The 13,535-nt window shown below is 33.5% G+C and overlaps 2 protein-coding genes across 4 annotated transcripts in view; one reads left to right on the top strand and one right to left on the bottom strand.

Moving 5' to 3' along the window:
• Positions 1-3,293: 3,293 nt before the first annotated feature.
• Positions 3,294-4,969, bottom strand: LOC149961373 (uncharacterized). Its single transcript, XM_090170684.1, has 2 exons — positions 4,926-4,969; positions 3,294-4,187 (listed from the first exon to the last, which is right to left on the bottom strand). Exon 2 carries the CDS (start codon positions 4,171-4,173, stop codon positions 3,394-3,396), a length of 780 nt encoding a protein of 259 aa, XP_090026810.1. The 5' UTR covers positions 4,174-4,187; positions 4,926-4,969; the 3' UTR covers positions 3,294-3,393.
• Positions 4,970-6,936: 1,967 nt separating this feature from the next.
• Positions 6,937-13,535, top strand: part of LOC149961372 (coiled-coil domain-containing protein 40-like) — a 24,678-nt gene continuing 18,079 nt past the window's right edge. For 2 of the 3 annotated variants that reach the window (XR_016481103.1, XM_090176851.1), the window contains exons 1-9: positions 6,937-7,194; positions 8,157-8,240; positions 8,943-9,162; positions 9,240-9,397; positions 9,846-9,986; positions 10,059-10,162; positions 10,515-10,758; positions 12,033-12,215; positions 13,043-13,288. Coding sequence is in view for 2 of the 3 variants with exons in the window: in XM_090176851.1 (XP_090032977.1) it covers positions 7,168-7,194; positions 8,157-8,240; positions 8,943-9,162; positions 9,240-9,397; positions 9,846-9,986; positions 10,059-10,162; positions 10,515-10,758; positions 12,033-12,215; positions 13,043-13,288 (1,407 nt within the window). In the remaining variant the exon portion in view is untranslated. The remainder of the gene's footprint in view (positions 7,195-8,156; positions 8,241-8,942; positions 9,163-9,239; positions 9,398-9,845; positions 9,987-10,058; positions 10,163-10,514; positions 10,759-12,032; positions 12,216-13,042; positions 13,289-13,535) is intronic. The other variant, XM_090176850.1, reaches the window with a different exon arrangement.

Here is a 13,535-nt window from a genome sequence, read left to right as displayed (position 1 = left end):
TCTAGCGATGAATTTAATTCTTTTAAACGTTACGGGTTTGATAGTGACATCTAGCGATGAATTTAATTATTTTATGCGTTACGGGTTTGATAGTGACATCTAGCGATTAATTTAATTATTTTAAACGTTACGGGTTTGATAGTGACATCTAGCGATGAATTTAATTATTTTATGCGTCACGGGTTTAGTAGTGGCATCTAGCGATGAATTTAATTATTTTATGCGTTACGGGTTTCATAGTGGCATCTAGCGATGAATTTAATTATTTTCAATGTTACGGGTTTGATATTGAAATCTAGCGACTAATTTATTTTATAAATTGCGGGTTTGATAGTGGCATCTAGTGATGAATTTAATTATTTTAAACGTTACGGGTATGATAGTGACATCTAAAGATAACGATGACTTTTATATTTAACAAAATTTATTCTTTAAATAAAAAGAAACATTTAGCTATATTTTTTTATTTTTTTTTAAGTTACACGTATAATATTTAAACAAACCTTTTTAGATTTTGAGGTTTTATTGTTTTTTGTTTTGGAAATTTAGGCGTTATAAAACTTTATACTAACCTAGAATAAATAAGAGAATTTTTAACAAATATTTAAGAGAAACGTCAAATATTTTGTATAAATTAGGTAAGTTACTAGGTTAGGTCCGGTTATAGGTCTGCGTTGATAAGAAAAGAGAAATACCAATGAAACCTTTAAAGCATTTGGTGCTCTGGAAATTTCATGAACAAATCTGTGATAATTCCAGAGTTTAAATAATGAAAAAACCTAGACATTTCAGGGGGAAATCTACGAAAAACCGGGAAGTTTCAGGGTTAAATTAATGAAAAAACCTAGCCATTTCAAGGGGAAATCTACGAAAAACCGGTAAATTTCAGGGTTGAATTTATGAAAAAAACTGGAAATATCAGCGTTAAATTTATAAAAAAAAACCTTTAAATTTCAAGGGGGATCTACGAAAAACCTCTAAATTTCAGGGTTAAAGTTATGAAAAAACCTCGAAATTTCAGGGTTAAATTTATGAAAAACCTGGAAATTTCAGGGGGAAATCTACGAAAAACCTGGAAATTGATAGCAAATTAAAAATGACATCCGCTATCCTCTAATAAAACACGTCACCTCGACGTAACTCCGCCTTGACATGGAATGATGCAAACCGCATAAGAAGTACATAGTATAAAACGTAAGGAAATTTTAATCATTTGTATTTAAATTTATCTTGGGAAATTTTACTATAATATTTCTGTTATAGATTTTGTGAATTTTATTTAGTTTCTTAAATGTTATCGTAGTTTCTAAACATTATTACGCTAACGTTGCTATTAATTATATTATGATGGAAATTCATTAACTTCTCATAGAAGTTTAAAAATTCCTAATGTTAACCTTAATGGCTTTAACAACTTTAAATCTACCGTGTTAGGAAACTTTATGGTACATTTGGATACATGACAAGTGGAACCTAGAAGCAACAAACGCAAGGAGAACGCAGCTAGACTTTAAACACGCTAACGCAGTATTGTGAACAAATTTCATTGGAGGAGCCTTTACGCTGAACGTTTTACAGAAAGGGGGAAGACAATTTCCGTATTTTCCCCTTCCAACGGCAGCAGGCGCTAAGCCGTCTAACCAATGAAAAATGTACGCTAGAAAATGCACGACTTTTGACGGGTTGCGTTCTCCTTGTGTGGGGTGCCGTGTTTGTTGCTCCTAGCTCGGGTCTGGATTTTGTTTGGTTTTCAGTTCGTGCAAAATTTTTTCGGGGTCAGGCAAAATATATTTTGTTTCTTTAGACCCAAACCAACATTACCCGAAAGAAACAAAATATATTTGCCCGACCCCGAAAAAAATTGCACGAACTGCAAACCAATAAAATCCAGACCCGAAAACCAACTTATTATTGAAACTGCTAAATGCTAATTCCAAAGTTATAGATTTTGGAAATTTTCCATGTGTCACCCAAACTTCCTGGTCCTTATCGATACTTATAATACGAAACAGACGCACTTGAATGAGTATCGGGCAAAGGTTAGGTGAAAACAAAAAATATATAAATGTTTTAAATCTCCACAGTTTTCATAAGAAAAGAACAACCTATACATTTCTATTATTGGGGCCCCACAATTCTATTTTAAAGGGCCCCGAAAACGCCTCCACGAGTTTATTTGTGGGGCCCCAAACCAGGCAAATTATTTGTGTAACTTTACACGTTATTTGAGAAATATTAGCACAGGGATTCCACAGTACCTAGAAAATTGGAATACCTAAAAAAGTCAGGGGAATTTGAATCTGAAAAACGGTGGCAACCCTGTAGCCAACAAAATCGGAGGCCCGACTCTTCTCAAGTAACTTAAACACTTTTGTATTTGGTCGTTTTATACATTATGTCAAACATTGCGATTTTGAACTAAAAAGAAGAAAAATTTGTTTTATAATTTTACGTAAACAGGGCTCCTATAATTCCTATAAATTCCTATAATTTCGAAATTTTCTAGTTTTTCTATAGCTATATCCAGAAATTAATATAATTTTAAAAATAATATATTAGAAAACAGCTTTAACGTTTGGGAAAAATTTGCATTCTAAATAGAGCTTAGCTCTGGCTTAGGTCCTTTGTTCCCGAGACACTCAACGGTTGGGCTTCCTATTTTTTCTAAATTGTTCCTATAATTTCCTATTTTTAGCTAAAATGTTCCTATGAAAAGTATGAATTCCTATTTTTAGCTAAAATGTTCCTATGAAAAGTATGAATTCCTATTTTTAGCTAAAATGTTCCTATGAAAAGTATGAATTCCTATTTTTAGCTAAAATGTTCCTATGAAAAGTATGAATTCCTATTTTTAGCTAAAATGTTCCTATGAAAAGTATGAATTCCTATTTTTAGCTAAAATGTTCCTATGAAAAGTATGAATTCCTATTTTTAGCTAAAATGTTCCTATGAAAAGTATGAATTCCTATTTTTAGCTAAAATGTTCCTATGAAAAGTATGAATTCCTATTTTTAGCTAAAATGTTCCTATGAAAAGTATGAATTCCTATTTTTAGCTAAAATGTTCCTATGAAAAGTATGAATTCCTATTTTTAGCTAAAATGTTCCTATAAATTCCTATTTTTAGCTAAAAATGTTCCTATAATTTCCTATATTTTCTATGAATATTCCTATAATATTTAACAAAAAATCGCTAGGAGCCCTGCGTAAATTTAATTCAAGATAACTACAATCTTTATTTTACATAGATTAGTCGTAACACTATCGAAATAGTTATATTGATATTCGATTTGACTTATGGTTAATACTTTAATATAAATACTGTATTTTACAAATACACTTTATCCTAAATAGTTAAATACAATCCAAAAAGTTTATGCTTAATGTTCAAAAATCAATAGTTTCGCATTTTATTCAGAATAATTTTGGCTTCGTCGAGCCACTCTGGCGGTAAAACTCCGAACCACGTATCGTTAATTTCCCACATATCCGGTTTAATAATCCCTCCTAATTCCTTTTGCAATTTACGGGCTACTTTGTCGCAAACCATTTCGTGGATACCGTTGGTCATCCTCGTCCGTTGATTGGATGTCATTTTTCCGTTGGGTTTATATTTTATCCAATCAGGCTGATCCTGATGATGCAGGTTGTTCGTGACGTGACGGGCGACGCAAAGTTTCCACAAATCGCTATCAATTTTATCTTCGAATTTTTCGGCGTACGCCACTAGCATGACTGGATCTAATTTGTCCACGTCGTGTACGCTGCTCTTTCCCTGTCCTTCCGCTACGAAATTAGCGCCTCTGGCGGCCATAAGACGCGACACCACTTCGAAATAATGACTATGAATGACGAAGTCTTCGAAAGGATTGAGGAGATAGTTTTCTTCGAGTTCTCGAATAGCGGCGTTCGAAGCGGCGCTGTTTTCCCGCGAAGCTATGTGATTGGACGCCCTGATGATAAGCTCCGCCCACCCGGAAGGGTTGCGTTTTAATTGGGCCGCTTTTTCGCGCCTTTTCAGGATTTTTGCGTCTTCACTGTAGCTGTTGAAATTTTCGATTTCTAGCAGTTTCGTTAATAAATCCGGGCAAGCCCAACATTTTTTAACTATGACGTCATCCTCGTAACGTGTCCAAAATGCGTCATCGTCCAAAATATCAAACGAATTCGGCATATTGACGGATAAATCTGTAGAAATAAACAAAATATATAAATATTATCTTGAAATAAATGCGGTTTTGAAATATCGTGACGTCAAAGCTGTAGGTTTATTTTTTAAATTATCTATAATAAAATACGAAGTGAAATTATAAGCCATATTTTGCTAAATGAAATATATACTTTTATTCGGTTACAGCCGAAAACGTTAAAAACAAATATAGATATAATTTTTTATTTCATTATAAATCGTAATTAAGAATTAAGGGGACTAAAAACATGGGAGAAATATTTAATTCACCTAAGTTGGAAATATTCACACATTCCCTTAAAAAATTATTAAAATTTGTGATTACATTATTTACGCTCAATTTCAGATCTAAATTAACATTATTTAGTATATTATTATTTTTATTTATTTTTTATTCGAAGCAATATTTTACCAAAATAAAATCTATATTACTATTCCATTATTATCGAAATCATTTAAAACAAATATATTTTTATATAAATCATAATTAGGACAACTATAAAAATTCACAATTTAAATTTGTTAACTAAGTATAAAAAATACACACGATCCAATTAAATAATTATAAAAAATTGGTGATCACAATAACTACTCTCAATTTATGGTTCGATTTCCGTAACTTTACAGATTTAACTAAAAATAAAATATAAATTGTTTTATTTTTAATTAATAAAATTTAACTTAAAAGAAACAATAAACCCGCTTTTTCCCAAATAAAATAACAAACAGCAAAATACCTTTTTGAAAATATCCAGAAAAAACCAACTGCAGAATATTATTGCACAATATTCACGTAGAATGTTGAAGATAATTAATTCCTAGTGCTTATATAGCACATTTTCGGTGAGGTTATCAAACAATAAAAACCTCTACTTCGTAACCTTACTGTCATCCGATTGGTTGAACCTGAATTTGAAATAAACCGTACGCTGTGGCCCAATTGGTCGAAACACGGAGTGTATTCCGGGAAATTCCCCGAATCCAACGCTCTGATTAGTTCAATTTTAAACGCTTAAATCGGCATTTGCAAAATTTATTGTGTTTAAACACGTTTCGCTACTTTCGCATTACAAATCCTAGCTTCGATCTCCGAAGCGGATTTAAAAATGGCCCGCGCTAAGTCCGAACTATCTTATCATCAAACAATATATTGAATTTATTTGACTCATAGAAATTGCAAAATGCGGATACTTAAAAACGTTACGGTATTAGTCAACTCTTTGGTCTTATGGCGTAAAAGATTTTGTACGCATACATTTCTTAAATAAGAGTTGATATTGAATTTTGCAAGATGGTTTTCCCCTCGAGATCGACGTGGTGGTTAAAAGGAAATTTGAATACGCAATAGGTTGTGACGCGCGGCTGTGGAAGCTTCGAAGAACTATTATGTTACGCTTCTCGGCTCATGTGCTTTAGAAATTTAATACGATACCTTTGTCTGTTTTTGTTCTGAGAGTGCGGTTCAAATAAGTTACTTTTTCAGGTTCGGCAGCCTTTGTTGCTATGTTGAAGGATTTTATCGGCTAATTGAAAATAAAATTCCGTTAGTATTTTCTAAGTGGTTTTTTTTAGATATTTTTTTATATTTATTTGCATGCTTGTTTGATTTACAACTGAAGGATGTTTCAAACAATGTTTTTGAATTGTTATTTAATACCAAACTTCAATATGAATGCAAAAATCATTCATCACATTTATTAACAATTACATTTACGAAACACAAATTACAAAATTTAGGTATAACGTGTTTTGCAAATGATAAAATGTTATTTCATACCAAACTTCATATCATTATTAACATTTAATATCTATTACATTTAATAAATACAAGTTACAAAATTGGCGTATTTTGAAAATCATTCTTCAAATTGCATTTAATTTTAATTTCTTGCAACGTATATTTAATTAAGAACTAGAAGTTAATTTCTACAAACTTTGTAGAAATTAACGTTTAATAGCAGACTTAATTTAAATGCATAACTAAATCATTAATCACATTTATTGCGTATTAAATTTCCGAAACGCAAATTGCGTACAATTGTTTCATTAAAAATTAAATTTCTAAGAAAAGTTTAATTTTGTTACATTCATTGCAAAACACAAAATAAAAATTGGCTAAAACAAACCAGCTTTGTTTAATTATACATAATCCCGGATATTAAAAATAATCAGTCCAAAAATTCTCAAACCTTCAAATAAACACAAAAGCAATTAATATTACTTAAAATTAAGTAAAAAAATTTATTTCCAAACATACCATATTCATACAACAGAGTATATCAACCAGAATTACTAATGAAAAAAATAAATCATAATAATCCAGAATATTAAATAAATAATTTAAAAAGGTTCGAAAATTTTAATTGAACAAAAAATTGATTTATATTAAATTAAAATTAAATAAAAATTAATATATTTCAGTGTTAAAATTACCATACCCAATAACCTGACTTATCTTGAATCAAAAGATATCACAAATATAAATAAAAGTTTTTACCGCTGAATCACCCCGAACCTCTCATCTTATTGCCCGGGCAAGATGCCTTAGATGCGATAATGTTTTCTTCCAGAACTTCGGTAAATTACCCGCTTAAAACCAAAAGTAAAACTAACTTTTGATTGTCACACTATGACGAAAGCATTATTATTCGTTGAAGTTTTTCAAGCTGGAATCGGTGACGCCAATTCATCGTGTTCAATTTGTAAAACGTCAAATTATCAATGAAAATTTAAACGCGGGAGTAAAGTGAAACTATCGATAAATTGTTATATAAGTTGGTGCTTGTAGAGGTTTTATTGTATTCGTGACGTCACAACCAGCTGGTGTTTGGTATCCAATGGTAACCGGGAGTTTCGCTATCCATTATAAAATCAATAATCAAGTAGTTAGTCATTCTAGACTGTTGTTTATGGTCGGAAAAGCTCGTCTAGGATCGAAATAGCACGACTAACACCTTCGTTAGGGTGTGTTTGCTCGTGATGGCAGAACCCTTGAATGCAAATCACGTGAGTTAAATGTGAATTTTAATTGTAATTAATCGAGATTTTTAGTTTTACATTTTGACCTGGGAAGTAGTCTTATTTTATTTGAGAATAATTTTTGCGTTTGAGTGATTCAAGGATGAGTTAACCTTAACCATACATAAGATTTCAATATGGCCGTGAAATTCTTATGTTTACATTTCTGAATTATATAAATTTAAACGCTATTTGAAATTAAAATAATTTTGAAATTACATAAATAAAATGAAGCTATACCTAGTTCTAATTATTATTTTTTTATATTTTTTTAATTCGTTAGTCAAAATTTCAATCCTATTAACATTGTTAATATGTGACCTTGGAATTTGAATTTAAATAGACAATAACTGCGCAAAGACCATATTTTATGGGGATCGAATTGAATATCAAATATTTTTTCCTACGCACGTCAAATACCAAATCGAATATTTGAATCGTTAAATAATATGGTCATTACTTTTTCGGGGAAATTTCGAACCAGTTAACCGATAAATAACAAATAATATTTCGAATATCATAAAAACTACCGATCAAATAGCAAATAATATTTCGAAAATCATAAAAACTACCGATCAAATAGCAAATAATATTTCGAATATCATAAAAACTACCGATCAAATACCAAATAGTAGAAATACGTGCCTGGTGTTATTATAATGGCATTGAAATTTTAAAACGGACTATTTTGCAAACTATTTGATAAGACCAAATGGTTTCTTCAACATTTTTTAATATTCGCCTATTTTATAATGAAAAATTACTATTCGAGGACATTTTAAAGCTATATTCGACTCGCCGAATCTAATATTCGATTTGATATTCGATTGACTTAATATTTGATGTCCTAAAATACTTTGCAGACCCCTGAATAATATGTGAAATTTAGAAGATGTTTTGTTACATTAGCCGTTAATTATTTTAAATAATGAAATAAAGTTACATTTCAGCCCCTATTAGAAAGGGTTCAGATTGGGTTGAAATCTCATTTGGAGAAGCAATTGATCGATGTCTCGGCGAAAATTGCGGAACAAGTATACTATTTAATATATTACCAATAATGTATTTATTATTTCAACTTAGGAATAATAACTATGTTGAGATGATTTTTGGCGTTCATTCCTATCTCTCTCATGCTCGGACAGTAAGCTCCTCCCCCTTAACAAAAGTTAAGTCAGAACGATAATTCATTGGTTTCCTAAACATGACGTCTTCCGCATCGTTTGCAGCGCACGCCTGCGATTTTCCTCCGCCCCCTCTCGTGTCACTGGAGTCACTGCCATCTAGGAGCCACAAACACAAGGAGAACACCGCTAGCCTTTAAACACGATAACGCAGTGTTGTGTACAAAATTAACTGGACGAGCCTTTACGCTGAACGTTTTACAGAAAGGGGGAAGACAATTTCCGAATTTCCCCCTTCCGACGGCAGCAGGCGCTAAAACATCTAGCCAATGAAAAATGTACGCAAGAAAATGCAGCGCTAACCAATGAAAATTGTACACAAGAAAATGCAGCGCTAACCAATGAAAAATGTACGCAAGAAAATGCAGCGCTAACCAATGAAAATTGTACGCAAGAAAATGTACGACTTTTAACGATTTGCGTTCTCCTTGTGTGGGGTGCTGTGTTTGTTGCTCCTAGCTGTTCCTAAGTTGAAATTAATACGTTTTTGATCTTCCTTAACGTTTAAATTATGGACCAAAAATAAACCAATTAATTAACCAACAAATTTAGGAAAACTATATTAAAAATCGAAAGAAATACCGACAGCAATTGGGGAATAGAGTCTACGTCATCCAAAAAGATTTAGTTCAATGCAAAAACAAAATCAATAGTCTCGACAAGGAGTTGGAAGAACAAGTGGAAATTAGGATTAAGACCGAAAAAGATTTGGACAAAATCGAAAATGGCCATAAAAATGTCAAGGCCGTGTGGGAGAACAAAAGGAACGAAGGTTACACGACATGTTTTAATTTGTTTTAGATTTAATTTAGTAAATTTACTGACGCTTTCTTTGGTACTTTTTTTCAGAAAGGAACTTGCAAATTCAAATTGAGAATCAAGCCAATCAGTTGGCTCAGTTGTCCCGAACGGAAGCGGAAGTCTTTACCGGAGCTTCCGTCAAGAAAACGGAAGCCGAAAAGAGCGAAAAAGAAAGTAAAAATTTGCACGTGGAAAAGTTCCGGCAGGTAATAACTTTATATCTTCAAACTTTGGACAGACCAAGGCTTATTAATTTTACCAGCCTAATATTGGAACTTGGTTTAAAAATAGGACTATTATTAATCCAAGATTAGAACTTAACTTTTATATTTTTTATGGACAAAGGCTTAAAGGTTTTAGCGTAGCCTTTTCTAAAAGCATTTTTGTCAAAAAAATTTAAAATTAGGCTTAAAAGTAATTTTATTTGGCTATTCTGCAAACTTATTTGATATTTTGACAAACCAATTCTTATTCCTGGTAATTTTGACAAACCAATTCTTATTCCTGGTCATTTTGACAAACCAATTCTTATTTCTGGTCATTTTGACAAACAAATTCTTATTTCTGTTCATTTTGACAAACCAAGGCTTATTATTTGAACTTAGTCAAATAAAAAAAACAGAGCTTAGACATTTTACTATCTAACATTTACAGGACATTTATATTTTGGGACTATCCCAAGAAATCCAAAGATTGGAGTTACAGTTGTCCTCTACAAAGTCATCAACCGAAACTATTGAAAAAGAAACTCAAGAGCTAAGGAATTCTTTGAAACACGCCCAATCCTATATAGGCGTAAGTTGTAATTAAAGGGGTTAATGCTACATCCTGAAAAAGATAACGTTATTTATTGTTGGTTATTTTCAGAGTATAAATGACGAAAACCAGAAGTTAGTCCTCAAGTGGAAGGCTAGTTTAAACGCTTTGTGCAAAAGAAATGAAGCCTATTCCAAAATGAAAGAAGAACACAAGTACGTAGACACGGCCAACTTTGATCACGCGCTGTTCGCGCTACAGCGGCCAACACATTCGTCGAAATTCCGCGAACAAGGATTTTCCCCTTATAAACTGTACTATAACGTGTAGTTCAGCGCCACGCTCGGTTGTTATATTGACTTCAATGTAAAAAATATTCTAAAAATAATAATCCGCTAAGGGCGCTCACGTCATACACATCTTTTGCTCATAGGTTAACACAGAAACGTCAACGAATGAGATGGCCGCTGTAGCGCGAGATATCAAAGTTGGCCGTGACGTAGATAAACGTTTAAGAGATGGCGCTACGTCTTTAGGCGCCTAAATTAACCAATCGTATTTTTAAAGCGACGCGAAAAATCAGATGACAAGGCTAAACACGGAAATCGAAGTTTTGAACGGAAAATTGCGCATAACGGGCGAAGAAAACTCGGATTTGACGCAAAAATCGAATAAGAAACAATCTCAAATTGATAAATTGAGTCGAGAAATGGAAAAAACCATGACGAGGTACGAAGAAGCGCAAGATGAATTTGCGATGTACGAAAAAACTTTGGAGGAAACGGAAAAATCCATTGAAAGGCTTAAGAAAGTACGCGTTTGTTTTGATATTTTTCAGTGTTATTGAAGCTAATAGAGAGATTAAGCAAAGCTCTTTAGAAGTTGGAACTACCATACTTACAAGGAGACATCCCGAAGTGTAACCCACCGATTTAGTTCAAACTCGGGGGATTGGTAGACGTTCATGTATCATGAAAAATCCTAAAGGGAATTTATTCAATGGGCAACCGTTTTGCCATGGCAATGAAAAATGTTTTTGACAACACAAAATATTAAATTTTCAAATTGAAAATAACATGGGATTTTGGCCTCAAATTGATCAAAAGTTGATCAATTTTGATGTTTTTTTTGTCAATTTTTATCTATTTTTTCTATTTTTGGCATTTTCGAGATTTTGAAATTTGTTCAAATTTTTCACTAGGAATCGGTCAGAATCCCATATTATTTTCAATGGTAAAATTTCCATTTGTTGTTGTCAAAAACATTTTTCGTTGCCATGGCAAAATGGTTGCCCATTCAATAAATTCCCCTTAGGATTTTTCAAGTTACAAAATCGGTGGGTTACATTTCGGGATGTCTCCTTGTTAGACGTAAGCGATATTAAATACTTCAAAATCGATTAAGCGTGCATTCAGATCGAGGACTAACGATAGCAAGTGGGGTTAATTTTCACATATTTTAGAAATTGTTGCTAAACCAGGGTACACGACGACGAACCGAAATACGAGTTTGAACTCTACTAAAACGCACATTTTGCCGTGTCTACAGAAAATAGGCCTTTGTATAAATAACCTACGCTTTGTGAACTTTATTTAGCTCATTCGTCACGAAATACGCAGAAGTTCAGTTCAGTTTATGATTAAAAACAGGGTGCCTCGTCGAATTTACTCTTATTTTCAGGGCTTTTCGTAATTAAACGTCATCGATACGTCACCCGTGACGCAGCAGCAACATCAAAACAATAAGGCCAATGTTACTTTATAGAAAGACCTATTGGGGGATCTTAAAATTCATTTTGCGCGTGAGAATACGCCGCCATGTTAGGGTATAAAAGCGGGTAAATAAGCCTGCTATACCTCATGATGTAAAGTTACTGTCACGCGCAAAAACGTCATTTTGAAATCGGCAATTGCTATCATTTCCAATTATTTTGCCTTAGTTTTGACATAATCTCCACAGAAATATCTCCACAACCAAACCATGAAAATGATTCTCGACGTTGTCGTTCAAACGTTCATAGCGCTTTACTTAATCTCCTCTAAGTGTCAGGTATTTTTTTAAATTTATGTTTAATGCTTAATTTAGGAAAGGATACGGGAAGAATTGAACTTCAGCAACGTCAACAAACGAATTGCGACCACCAAACAAAGCATTATGAAACTGAAGTCCACGATGGCGTCGCGTTTTGTGGAAAACAAAACTTGCAACGTTGAATCGAAACGCTACGCTGAAAAATTTGCTCATTATCAATCCGAAAATCGAGACAAAGTAAGAATTCGTTAAAGGCCCTATAAACCTCGCTGATACCGAAAAAGTGAAGATAAATTATCTCCGCCAGAACAAGCGAATAGTTTAATATAGCGTAAAAAGTTTAATCTTTTTGTTCTACAGAACAAGCGAAATGTATCCACATACTACACCAGCAAAGTAGCAAACAAAGGCTAATTTTTGCTTGAGACCAAGAATTGAAATATATCAACTTCTACAGACCGCGTACCCTAAATTCGAAATCACTGTCTCGCGCGTAGTCAATAGCGTTTACCCACTTCCTGAATGCAGGGCCGTGCAGAGGTATCCTGGGGCCCGGGGACAAGCTTACTCGTGGGCCCCTTCGATTTGCACCCTCTCCCCCCCCCCTTGAGCTTCTTCGATGGGCCCTACAGCTACGGGCCCTCCTCGTGGGCCCTTTTCACCCGGGCCCGGGGATATTGCCCCCCCCCACCCCCCCCCCCTCTGCACGGCCCTGCCGGCCGGAACTCCGAACAAATTTGCTCCATAGTTACCATGGTAACCAGCTATAGATAAGAACACGGCCAACTTAATAAATATTTTAGAAAAAATATTTAAAAAATATAGAACTACATGGAAATGATAACTATGTCGTTCCAAAGATAATCTAGACTACGTAAATTGGTCATAGTGTTGGTTCTATTCCCTTTAACGTCACCTGGTGGTCAATCTGCAAACAAACAGCTACGTGTAATAGCTTGCCTTCAGTAGCTGATTATTTGTTGACGAGGTTTATAGGGCATTTAACCCTAAACTTTTTTTCTTAACGCGAAAACTGTATAATAATTCGAAACCATTACGATTAGGAAGAAGAACTTTCGGCTTTAGATTTGAAAATATTCACCATAAACATGGAAATTTCCACTTACGAATCGCAAATTGGCACTGTTCAAGAGATCTTGGACTATTGGGAAGCCGAGAACAAGAAGAAAGAACTGATTTATAGCGCCAACGAAGGAGAAGTTGAAAAGATTTTTAAAGAAATTGACAAAAAGCAAGAGAAAGTGGCCAGTTTGAAAAATAAAATAGCAGATTTTCTGGAAGTAACTGGGGTAAGTCGAATTAAACACGCCTCCTTTCCAAAATTAATAAGCCTATATTAAAGGGCAACGCAAGTGGCCATGGGGGTATATTATCTTATAATTAAAAAGAACGACTGCGTATACATTAGCCTTCCCTATATTTGCCGTTATTTTGTATAAATGCGCCTCTCGCAGTTCTTACACGATAGCAAAATCCATGCATTCTTTAGTCGCGAAAATGGCCGTGGAAAGTGAAGTTTATACAAAAAAAATTAAT

Source organism: Leiobunum rupestre, chromosome 1 (assembly GCF_980474605.1).
Source record: "Leiobunum rupestre chromosome 1, qqLeiRupe1.1.hap1, whole genome shotgun sequence".
Classification (NCBI taxonomy): Eukaryota; Metazoa; Arthropoda; class Arachnida; order Opiliones; family Sclerosomatidae; genus Leiobunum; species Leiobunum rupestre.
Note: the sequence above shows the minus strand (reverse complement) of the source record. Positions and strands in the feature narration are given on the sequence as shown.